At 45.0% G+C, this 12,061-nt stretch overlaps 1 protein-coding gene across 1 annotated transcript; it reads right to left on the bottom strand.

Annotated features, from left to right (window-relative positions):
* Positions 1–939: 939 nt before the first annotated feature.
* On the bottom strand, positions 940–11,483 carry Snf8 (SNF8 subunit of ESCRT-II). The gene is made up of 8 exons (XM_028755021.1): positions 11,301–11,483; positions 10,987–11,037; positions 6,780–6,918; positions 5,613–5,717; positions 4,419–4,491; positions 2,850–2,991; positions 1,997–2,071; positions 940–1,169 (listed from the first exon to the last, which is right to left on the bottom strand). Exons 1-8 carry the CDS (start codon positions 11,352–11,354, stop codon positions 1,032–1,034), a joined length of 777 nt encoding a protein of 258 aa, XP_028610854.1. The 5' UTR covers positions 11,355–11,483; the 3' UTR covers positions 940–1,031.
* Between the last annotated feature and the right edge of the window lie 578 nt (positions 11,484–12,061).

A 12,061-nucleotide genomic window follows, 5' to 3' on the forward strand; every position in this document is an offset into this window, starting at 1 on the left:
TAATGATGAACAACTAACCCTGAATGGATTCAGAAGTAGCTTTCAAGACTGAGAGTGAGCACACCCTGTGATGGCAGATGGAGTAAAGATGGGCCCATGCTCCCTGATGTCTATGTGGAGATGCCACTGTATTTCAGGGTCCAGATACTGACCCAGCACTTAAGATCTGACAGCTTGTAATACTGGGTTATGAACTCAAGCCTCCTCTCCATTGCCGTCTCATTTATTTGCTGAGAGAATTTTGCTTTCTAACAGAAAGCTTTTCCTCTTGATTGATCATGAGTGCTGAAAGAAATAACCAGTACACATTCTGTCCTGCCAGCCTGTGCTGTAATTGCAGTGATAGGGTGATATAGGCTAGTAGAGCCTGGCTTTAGCCTTGGCACTGCCTCTGGCATTCACTCCCCTGTGAATCAGATAACTGCTTAACTGAAGGTTGCTGTAAGGGCGAATGGGCAGTGTATATAAAAGAACAGGGTAGGTACTCGGCAATTCCCCACCTTGAGTCTACAGGGCCTGGTTGGAAACCAGTAAAGAATTTGGACAAATTGTTCAATTGCTGTGGGACTGTTTCAGTGAAGTGCCCTACCTATCCCCAGACTTCAGTTTCCTTCACACAGTTCCGTCTCTCTAATCTAGAAGCTCTACATAAGACTGCAGGACAAGTCACTGTGACTTGCTGTGAGAGCCAAAGTCTGCTAGGGTGGAAAGGAATGAGGAAGAGGTTTGAGTCAGTGGAGTGGTAATTTGTTTCACAGCTATATTAAGGCTAGCCACAAGACACTGCATCTTGGCCCAGCTCTTAGTCTGTAGATGTTCCATGCAAGTCATGCTTGCTCCTATCCCTGTTACTCAGGTTATCCTCACTGGATGAAAAAGGCTTCCTCCAAAACAAATGTGGAGGCACTTCTAAAAATAAATACTGAGGGAACAAAAAACTTGGAATGAACTTTTTTATAAACAAAATTGTCCAGGTTTATTCACAGAGAGGACATCATCTGGCCTGCTGCTGTGTATCCCTCCATACTCAGTCAAGGGAAGGCTTCTCTGGCCTCCTCAGCTGATATCTCCTGGGAGTAGAGATCTGTGAAGAGAGCTGGCAACCAGTAGTGGGCCTCCCCTGGAGCCTGAAGATCCAGCCAGGCCAGTCCTTCCTTCAGCAGGTGTTCCTGTAAGGAGGGACAGAACTGATGTGAGAAAAGGGAGATAACAGTTACATTTGGGGCTCGAAGCAGCCCCCCATCTACTTTAGCTTCTGGAAAGTTTTCAGACAACCTTCATTTGTGCCCCAGATGGAATCATGTTTGTCTTTGGCCAAGGCCTGAATGACACCAAGTATTTTAACTTGTCCAGCCATAGTACAATGTTAGTGGAAAGAATGCAAGGCTCCAACAGTATACACTGAGTCAGTGACAAAGTCACTGTCTGTCTCTTCAACTCCAACACTGGAGATCAGTATTCTGAATGGCTTTCCGATAATTTGCAGGGAGCAAATAGGAAGCACTAAAACTACAATTGGCTCAGTTCCTAAGGTAAGCTGTTGACTGGACAGTCAGTATATTTTAGAAACACATTTTATGTTCTCTTATTTTACAGAAAGAATGCAAAGAATTGCTGGGATAAGAAAAAGGTACTAAAACAGTGTCCCTTCATTCCACTCTTCTGAGCCTAAGAGTTCCATTAGTACAAGTTTGTATATGCAAAATTATCCACCATATAATACATAGTTTGTAATTACAGATAGATAATTATCTTCAGTGGTTACCAGTTCCCTTTGCTCTGTACTATTTCCAGTGCAAACTATATTTCTGTCATGCCCTGATCAACAGCTCCAGGTTCAATGTCTCCAGGAAAGTGTGTATTACCGGGAGAAGGGGCAAGCTTCATGGAAGTTCTGCCTTCTCAGTGTTACTGGCAGAGATGTTGGGCTTTCTGATATGAACTTAGAGGGAACAAAGTAAGGCTGCCTCTTAACCCAGGGCCATCTATCACATACCAGCACTTGCCGTGCTCGCTCCGTCTCCCAGTTAAGACTGGCTTTGATTTCACTGACAGTCACATAGCCGTTTTTCTGGAGGAAGGAATAAACAGGAACTAAATCAGGAGTGTTGCCTGGAGCCCAGCACCTGCCTAGAAACAGGACCTATCTGGACAGGCTGCCCTTAAACAAGCCTGAGCATGCAGGAAAAGAATGTCAAAGTTCCCAGCAGAGAGAGGTGACTTTCAGGATAAAGACTGTGGAGTTCATTCTTAAAAACTGGGTCCAAGGCACTAAGATGCCAAGTTACACCTCCATAGAGAACTCCAGAGCAAGAAGACATTCAGAATGATTAACCAAGAAGGAATGGGGATAATCTTAAATCTCATCTACATATTTAAATACAAAGCTGCTGTACCACCTCCCCCTACCCATCTTCCAGCACAGAAAGCCCCTTATCTAGTTTTGTTTTATATTACAGAATTAAGAAAAATGAACACATCTTCCCTATGTCATGGATGTTTATGCTTGAGGCTTGCTGAAAAACCGGGGCATGGGGATTAAGTTTGTGAGGAACTTACAAATTAATTTAAGACATCAGAAGGTCTGTCTGCCCCAAGAAATGTAGTTGTCTGCATGTCTGTCTACCTGACTATACTGTAAGCACCCCAAGGACAGGGCCTGTATTAGCCTCTCTGTCCTACAGCCTAGACAGGTGATTTACACTACAGTTGCTCAATAAATGTGCTGAATGAGCATAGGCCAGAGTAGTTCATAAAACAGTCTTTGCACAAAGCCCAAGCAATGGACAGGTGGAAACCGCTCCTGATACGGCCCAGGCTGCCCCTCAGCACTCTCAAAACCACCCTACCTCGGCCAGCTGCAGCACAACAGTGTGGTCCATATTGAGCTCAGCTGGAACAGACTGAATGAGGTAAGTGCCTCCCACAGGGATGATGCCGAATCCAGTGCCCAGTGCTTTCAGCTTCTTGATGGCCCTGATCAGGTCGTCTCTGAAGTAAGTAAGAGCATCTTAAAGACCCTTGGCCAATCAGGCCTGATACTCTGATACGTTAAGCAGAACAGCAACTCAGAAGCCAACAGGTTATAGTGTGGACTATAGCAAACTTGAGAGTGCTTGTTCATTTTTAAAGGGGCAGCAGCTGATTACTGCTAGTTTCTGATTGTAGTTGGCAACTCATGAAGAGAAAAAAACCTCACAGAACACGTGGAGATTCTACACAGCCAGCACACAGAGAGGTTCACACCCGTCGTCGTCAGGGAAAGGACACCTGTGGTATGAATGCTCTTCCGGTACCCTACAGGAGCAGACTCAAATCTGTTTGAATACACTGGCTCCCCTCTCTTCAGAAAACTTGATGTGCAAAAAGCTGGCCGCCTTCTGCCACTGTATTCCTTGTAATATTCCTGATCTTCAGTACATCACTTGAGTCTGGTCTTTGGAAACACATATTTTTTTCTCAACTTGAATTTGCACAGACAGGTCAACTAAATCAATTTATGTCCTGTCACCTGACCCTCACTCTGGTCCCCAGTCTTTAGGTGCCTGCTCTAGTCTTCTTGTCACCAAATAATTTCAACACATTAAAAAAATTAACATACACTAGATGTGGTGGCACACACCTTTAATCTCAATACTGCTAAGGCTGAGGCAGGTGGAGTTCTGTGAGTTTAAGACCAGCCTGGTCTACAGAGTGTGTTCTAGGCTACATAATGAGACCCTGTCTAAAAAACAATTGTTTTTATAGGACCAGGGATGTAGTATAAGGACCTATGTTCAATCCACAGTACCACCAAAAACAGGAAAAAAGAATGTACTTTTTCAGAAAGATTAAGAAAGGTTCTAAAGCCAGCCTAGACATTGGAGGACTAGGAAGAAAGTGCTATATGATTTTTAAAGTGTTCTTCCTAGCCAAGTGCTGTGCCTACCTGTAACCCCAACACTAAGAGGTGGGGCTGGAGAGAGATGGCTCAGTGGTTAAGAACACTAGCCACTCTTTCAGAGGTCCAAAATTTGACTTGCAGCACTCACATAGCAGCTCACAACCAAAACCAGTTCCAGAGAACCCAAAGGTATCTTATGGCCTCTATGGCCACTGCACATACAATTTTAAGAAAAGAGGTATAGGTGGGCCTGGATATCAATTCAAGGCCACTCTAAGCTCCACAGGCCAGTCTAGGCTACACAGAGATCCTGTTTTTTGGATGTTTGTTTGTTTGTTTTGTTTTGCCACACAGAGTTTCTTTGTATAACCTTAGGTATCCTGGAACTTGCTCTGTAGACCTCAGGCTGGCTTGAGAGATCAGCCTGCCTCTGCTTCCCAAATACTGGGATTAAAGGCATGCACCATCCCTGTCTGGTGAGACCCTGTCTTAAAAAAATTCCTTAACACTTCAAAGAGTTGGAAGCAGGACATACTGGCTGACATCCTGAGCAAACTTGCCCCTGCCTTTCAACACCTGCTGATGCAGCTCCTCCAGAGTTATCAGACCTGTTGGAGAGGGACACAAAGAAATTGAAAAATTACTTAGATGGCTATAACGGCTTGAGATACATGGACAACCTCCTCTATGAGAAATAAATGTCACCCTAGTTCCTCAATCTCTCCTAAAATAACAGGTCAGACCATAAGAAATGAACCCTGAGACCTTGCTAGACTTTCAACAGCGGAGGCCCAGGAAAATCTGAAAGCAAAGGCAGCAGATGAGCACAGTGGCTTCACCCCTGCCTGGATTCCCTGGAGACTGAGGCAGACACAAGGTCCAGGCCACATTGGGCTACAGAGCCAGACCTTGCCTCAAAACAACAACAAAAAAGATGGTCTACCACAGACAAGTCTCTGCCAGGTAGCCCAGGCAGGCCTCCAACCATGTAGTCAGACTGACTGTGAACTTTTTGTTGAAAGACAGGGTTGCCAGGCATTGGTGGCTCACGCCTTTAATCCTGGCACTTGGGAGGCAGAGGCAGGCGGATTTCTGAGTTCGAGGCCAGCCTGGTCTACAGAGTTCCAGGACAGCCAGGGCTACACAGAGAAACCCTGTCTCGAAAAAAAAAACAAAAACAAAAACAAAAAAAAAACTTGTCATTACTATGTGTTATTATTAAACAGTATGTGTTAATACTATGTGTATTATGTGTGGATATATGTGTGGATATGCCAAGATGTGCATACGGAGCTCAGGGAATGAGTGTGTGCAGTTGTCTCCCTCCATCTTTATGTGGTTGCAGGGACTGAATTCATGCAGCCAAGCTTGCAAAGCACACACCTGCACATCCGAAGTCCCTCACTGGCCCAAGACGACCAGATTTTAAAATCATGAACCTCAGAATTCAAAGGCTGGGCTGGCCCCATCACACTTCAGAAAGATGGGTCAGGTCTACCTACAGTTACAACAAGAACTTTGTAATACAGACCAGTGTATACCAGAGTACCAGGCCACCCTCCTACCCCCTACCTTTAACCATGACTGTAGAGATCAGCCACGGATTCAACAACATGAAATAGTTAAGATATGTCTCAAGACCTTACAGGCCTGCGGGCTACAGAACTTTAGAAAAGAAAATCAGAAAACTAAGTCTAAAGCCCAGGTCACAAGTCCCAACCACCCTTACCTCCATTCCGATGTTTTAGGGCCAGGCACACTTCAATAATCTGGACACCTAATTCATAATAGAAGTCCCCAACGCCCAGCATCTCAGACCAAAACCCTTTTCCAGCTAAAAACAGAAAATAAAAGCTGTATTACTCATTCATGTTCATCTCTTCTCTTCTCTCAATGCTGGATTGAAGCATCTATCCTATGGGAAGTCTCCCTGTGTAGAAGTTAGGCCCTGGTTCTTCCTCTGAGCCCCATGTTCCCAGAAATAAAACTCAGACTCAAATCCTGCCTAATCCTGGCCATGCTTACTACTGAAGAGCCTCTGAGCCAGGCACATGCATGCTGCACAGGAATCCCATGGAGGCAGCAAGATAAGCAGGTTCAAATTCATCCTTGCTAAACAGCAAGTTTGAAACCAGCCTGGGCTACATGAGCTCCTGTCTCCAAGTGGGGGTGGGTGGGGTGGCAGAGTAACTCAGCTGGTAAAGTGACGGTTCCCAGCTGCCTGTAACTCCAGTCCCAAGAAATCTAAAGCCCTCTTCTGGCTGCCTTGAGCTCAGGCACAACTATGGTACACAGGCAGACAAAATATACATACATATAAATAAAACATTTTTAAAAGCCAAGTGTGGTGACACACATCTTAAATCCCAGAAGTAGAGAAGCAGAGGTTAGCAGATCTCTTGTGAGTTGGAGGCCAGCCTAGTCTATGTAGTGATGCCCTGTCAAAAAAAGAATTATTCTCTTTACGGGGCTTCCCTTAAGGTGGCTCAGCAAGTAGGAGCTTTTACTTCCAGCTCCCAAGGAGGCAGCTTACAACAGACTATAACTCCAGCTCACTGGCCTCCAAAGTCACCTGTGATCACATACATATTATGCTGCCCCCCTACACATAATTAAAAATTATAAAAATAAATCTTTACAATACTCTTCTTTTTCTAATAAGAGAAAAGTCACAAAAAAAAGAAAAAGCATACTAAAGATTGTTCCAGGAAAGATGGTGCCCACAGACTACAGCCAGCATTCCAGCCACTCCACCTTCCACCTAAGAAGGGCACACACAATCCTCGTAGACATCCTCAACATATATCCTCCATATTTCCTTGACAGCCCATCTAGAGACGCCCCACAGGTCAGCTCCTGTAAGAGTCTGCACTAGACCCTACAAGCAGCTCCTTACAGGCCAGGGGATCCACCCCAATGGTAGCACACATGTCTTGGAACTGTACTCGGAACTCAGGATTCCTCCGGATCTCTTGCTTGTGCTTGCTGGCAAATTCTTCTAGGTTGGTCTTGAACATGTCCAACTGTTTTGACATCTGATAAGAAAGACAAGGGGAGATTAGAGCAATCCAAGTCCAATCAGAAGCTAAACATAAGTCCCCAGCCTGTTGGCAGAGAAAAAACAAAATAACCAGTCTCTGGCTGGCAAGATGGCTCAGGGGCTCAGGGGGTAAAGGCTCTTGCTATCAAGCCTGACAACCTGAGAGCCATCCCTGGGCCACACATGGTACAAGGAGAGAACCAATTCCTATCAACTGTCCTCTGACCTTGCCACATCTATTATGGCAGGAGTCTATACACTACACACAAATACATGTAACAGCAACAAACAACCAGTTTCCTTCAGATCCGTCATTACCCTGTTTATTCTCTCCTTTCTCTTTGTGTCTTTGTCCTTATTTTGAAAAGGGTTCATTGAGTCCTGTCTGGCTTGAACTCACTATAATACCTTGGAAGATGACCTTGAACTCCTGATCCTCCCGCCTGTATTTCCCAGGTGCTGAGATTACAGACACTTGCAATGATGCTCGGCTTTGTGTTTCCTCTCCTATTTAGGCTCCTGCATAGCTGTGCTGCAGGCAGAAAGGAGAGGATAGTGGTTCCTCTGTTCTAAGATCTGTGTTTGTTTTCACGTGTCCGGTTCTGATAATCAACATGCACAACTAATGTGCTTTCTCTCTTCTTCCTGAAACAATTCATTAAACTGAAGGTACAACAATCTATTTTGTCTTTTTAAAAAAAAAAATGGAAGAAAAGTCAGGCAGTGGTGGCACACGCCTTTAATCCCAGAATCCCAGTACTCAGGAGGCAGAGGCAGGTGGATCTCTGATTTTGAGGCCAGTCTGGTCTACAGAGAGAGCACCAGGACAGCCAGGGCTACACAGAGAAACCCTGTCTTTAAAAGGAAGGAAGGAAGGAAGGAAGGAAGGAAGGAAGGAAGGAAGGAAGGAAGGAAGGAAGGAAGGAAGGAAGGAAGAAAGAAAGATGAAAAGAGAAGAGAAAATTATCTGTATTATTCTTCCATTTTCTCTAATTAACAAATTTTAGGTCACCAAGAGTAATCACTTCTGATCCAACATCTCTTCACCTGCCACATGAAATTATCTCTTTTAATCACTATTCTCAGGACTGGCAAGCTGTCTTCCCTATAAACAACAGCGTCTTTGTTTTGCTATTTTTTGTTTTTTTTTGTTGTTGTTGTTTTGGTTTTCCAACAGGGTTTCTCTGTGTGGTCCTAGCTGTCCTGGAACTCACCCTGTAGACCAGGCTGGCCTTGAACTTGCAAAGATCCATCTGCCTCTGCCTTCCAGATTTGTTTTTGTTTTTTAAGACAGAGTTTCTCTGTTGTAGCCTTGGCTTATGAGATTCACCTATAGAATTTCCCTATCAAACAAGAGCTTTTATTTATCTTTTTTTTTAAAAGACATTTATTTATTTTATATATATGACAAGTACACTGTAGCTGTCTTCAGACACACCAGAAGGCATTGGATCCCGTTACAAATGGCTGTGAACCACCATGTGGTTGCTGAGAATTGAACTCAGGACCTCTGGAATAGCAGCCAGTGCTCTTAACTGCTGAGTCATCTCTCCAGCCTATTTATTTATCTTTTCATATTTATCTTAGGTGTGTGTGTTTGAGTGTATATATGTATATGTGTGTGTGTGTATCACATGTGTACAGGAGCCTGAGGAGATCGTAAGGTTTTGGATGCCCTGGAATTGTAATTGTAAGCACTTGTGAGCTTCCATGTGGGTGCTGGTACTCAAACTCAGGTCCTCTGTAAGAGCAGTAAGCATTCTTTTTTTTTTTCTTTGGTTTTTCGAGACAGGGTTTCTCTGTATAGTCCTGGCTGTCCTGGAACTCACTCTGTAGACCAGGCTGGCCTCGAACTCAGAAATCCGCCTGCCCTGCCTCCCAAGTGCTGGAATTAAAGGCGTGCGCCACCACCGCCCGGCAGCAGTAAGCATTCTTAATTGATAAACCTTCTCTCCAGTCCCCAAATAAGTGCTTCTTAAGCACAGTCAGGAGCCAGGGAGAGCCGGGGATATTGGTGCACGCTTTTAATCCCAGCACTTGGGAGGCAGAGGCAGGCAGATCTCTGAGTTTGAAGCCAGCCTGCTGTCCACAGAGAAACCCAGTCTCAAAAAACCAACTAATTAAAAGCATAATCTAGATGGAGAATGTGGTTAAGGACTTGGGAGGTTGCAGTGGGAGGATCCAAGTTCAAGGCCACACAAGGGCTACATGATGAGGCCATGACAAAAAAAAAAAAAAAGAGAGAAGAGAAAAAAATGAGGTAGGGACTGAAGAGATAACCAAGTGGCTAAGACCAGGGCTGTCCGTGAAAGGACCAGATCTGCTTCTCAGTGCTCACAGTGGATGCTTCACCACTACCTGCCACTAGCTCCAGGGACATGACATACACTTGGCCTCTGCAGGCTCCTGCATACATGTGCACATAGGCACACTGACAAATATCTAAACAAAATAATAAATCCTTTTTTAAAAATTACAATGACATCCTGTCTATTTTTCGTCAGATCAAGAGCCCATTTCAAGCCACAGCACCTCCTCTTCTTCACCAATCACAATACCCAAGTGCATTCAGAATCCATACACGAAAGGGTGGGGCTAGAGAAGGGACTCGACCTGTCACTCATCCGCCCTGCTGCATGTTCCCAGCTGCTATGAGTGACAGGTGCCAAAGTCAGGCATGTTTTCATCTCTATGAGGTACTTGAAATAAAAGCTAAGATACAGTTTGGTGACAGGACACATACTCAGCATGTGCCAGGCCCTGGGTGTGACACAAAGCACCACAATAAAGGATGTGTGCATGGTGGTCTAGTCCTTTAATCCCAGCACTGGGAGACAGAGGCAGAGGCAGGTGGAGAGCCTATTTCAAGGCCAGCCACCCTGTTCAACACTGCTAGTTCCATACCAGTGCTAGGCAGTAAGAACCTAACTCTAAATAAAATAAGTAAAAAAAAAAAAAAAAAAAAAAAAAAGCGCCCGACAAGGTGCCAAGGTGCCACATGGCTTTAATCCTAGCATTTGGTAGGCAAAGGCAGGAGGATCTCTGTGAGTTCCAGGCCAACCTGGTCTACATTGTGTGTTCCAGAAAGAACTGCCAGGACTACAGAGACCCTGTCTCAACAAAACAAATAAAACAAATTTTCAAAAAAAGGCATCTGCCCAGCAGACTGTTCAACCTTGAACACCACCGTTCTTATTATAAATCATTATGACTAAAGATTATCATTTCAAAATATCTCACATAATATTAACGATTTTACTTTTTGTCTCAAGTTCTTTAGACATGCACATGAACCCCATTGGCCTATGCTTTCCTCATGTTACTGCAATGTTACTAGTAAATACATATCAGCATTATTTTTTGTTTTGTTTTTCGAGACAGGGTTTCTCTGTGTAGCCCTGGCTGTCCTGGAACGCCCTCTGTAGACCAGGCTGGCCTCGAACTCAGAGATCCACCTGCCACTCCCTTCCAAGTGCTGGGATTAAAGGCATGCGCCACCACTGCCTGGCCAAATATCAGTGCTCTTAGGAGAAATTATCGTTCTGATTTTTAAAGAAAATTTGTTTAAATTTTTGCTGTGTTGATAATGGCCTCAAATACTTGTAGCTGTCAGACAAACACTCTACCGCTGAGGTACATTCCCAGATCACTGGATGAATTTTTAAAATCTAGGTTGATATGTAATGGTAAAGAGGACTGAACATGACCATGTATGTAAAGAAACTATAAGTCTGGGAGTGGTGGCATTTGCTATTCATCAGACTGAGACTGGAGAATCACAAGCTGGGCGCCCAGCCTTGGCAGCAAAGTGAGACACCATCTTAAAAAAAAAGATCAAAAAAGATCAAAAAAGACAATAATCAAGTAAAATAAAAAGGAGAAACGCACAAGTCTAATGACTCAACAAAACTCTCAGCTATTATTACTAGCAAATTTCTCTAAACGAAATCTGGATTTGCCTGACAACCTATTTTTAGTTTAGTGGAGACAATCTATATACCAAAGGTATACTGATCAGCCCTGTTCCATCTCTCTTCCTGTCTGGACCCTGACAATCACTCACCTGAGCCAGCTGGTCCTCAGCCAAGACAGTCCCTCGCTCTTTATACTTGGCCTGTCAGACAAAAAGACCGGCATGAGTTGAGACGGAGATCGCTAAGGCTCCCATTGTGCTACCACAGCTTTAGTATTAAAGATCTATCTTATATAGTGACTTAACAGGCGGCCTCCTGACACTCCAATGCACTCATCCCTGGGCTCCGGAGAACCCTGTTGTCTACAGATTAAGAGGCGATTTAGGGGAAAATAACTCCACTCCGGGAGAATTCGGTGTCTCGCGAGCAGAACAGGCATCAGCCCGGCTTCCTACCCGCTCACCTCGGCGAGTTTCTTCTTGGCAATGGCACCAGCTCCCACCCCTCGCCGGTGCATTCCCACCCTGGGCCCGCGGGCCACCCCGCAGCCCCGACCCCAGCTCTCCGCGTCCCAGCTTCTGTAGCCAGCTCCCAACACGGAAGCCGGGTGCCGCGCGTCATCTCAGCGCGCCGGAAGTCGCGCTATTCACTTCCTGCCGCGGAGTCTAGGAGTGTCTTGTAAGGGCCTCGGCCCCCGCCTTAGCTGGGGGCCAATTTCCGTGAAGCCCAGAATGACCTCGGAAGCGCGAACTCTTATCCTATTGTACTTCCCCATGCATCCTACCGAGATGGGCGCCCGTTGTTCTACTACTCCAGCGCCTGGAGAACAACAGATGCTTCAGGGACATGACCAAGCGCTGTGTTGGCCATGGAAGGTGCCTTTTTTTTCCCCAGCCAGAGTCTCTCTACATAACTGTGGTTGTTCTGGAACTATGTAAACCAAGCTCACTTCGAATTCACAGAGATCTCCTGCCTTTACCTCCGAATGTTGGGATTAAATGCATGAGCCACCGCGCTCATAGGTACCACCATGAGCAAAAGCCAATAATAAATCTTAGATTTTTTTTTAAAGTACCAGCAGCATCTGATAGCTGTGCCACGCACCGCACAACTTGCCTTGTTCTATACTTATTCAAAACCCTCAAACTCGTGAATCGTCATTGTATTTCTACAAGGGATTCGGGAATCTGCCTTAAATTACCTAACTTCGTAGAATAGGATTAG

The sequence above is a fragment of the Grammomys surdaster genome, unplaced genomic scaffold (genome assembly GCF_004785775.1).
Source record: "Grammomys surdaster isolate TR1022 unplaced genomic scaffold, NIH_TR_1.0 126048, whole genome shotgun sequence".
Taxonomy (NCBI): domain Eukaryota; kingdom Metazoa; phylum Chordata; class Mammalia; order Rodentia; family Muridae; genus Grammomys; species Grammomys surdaster.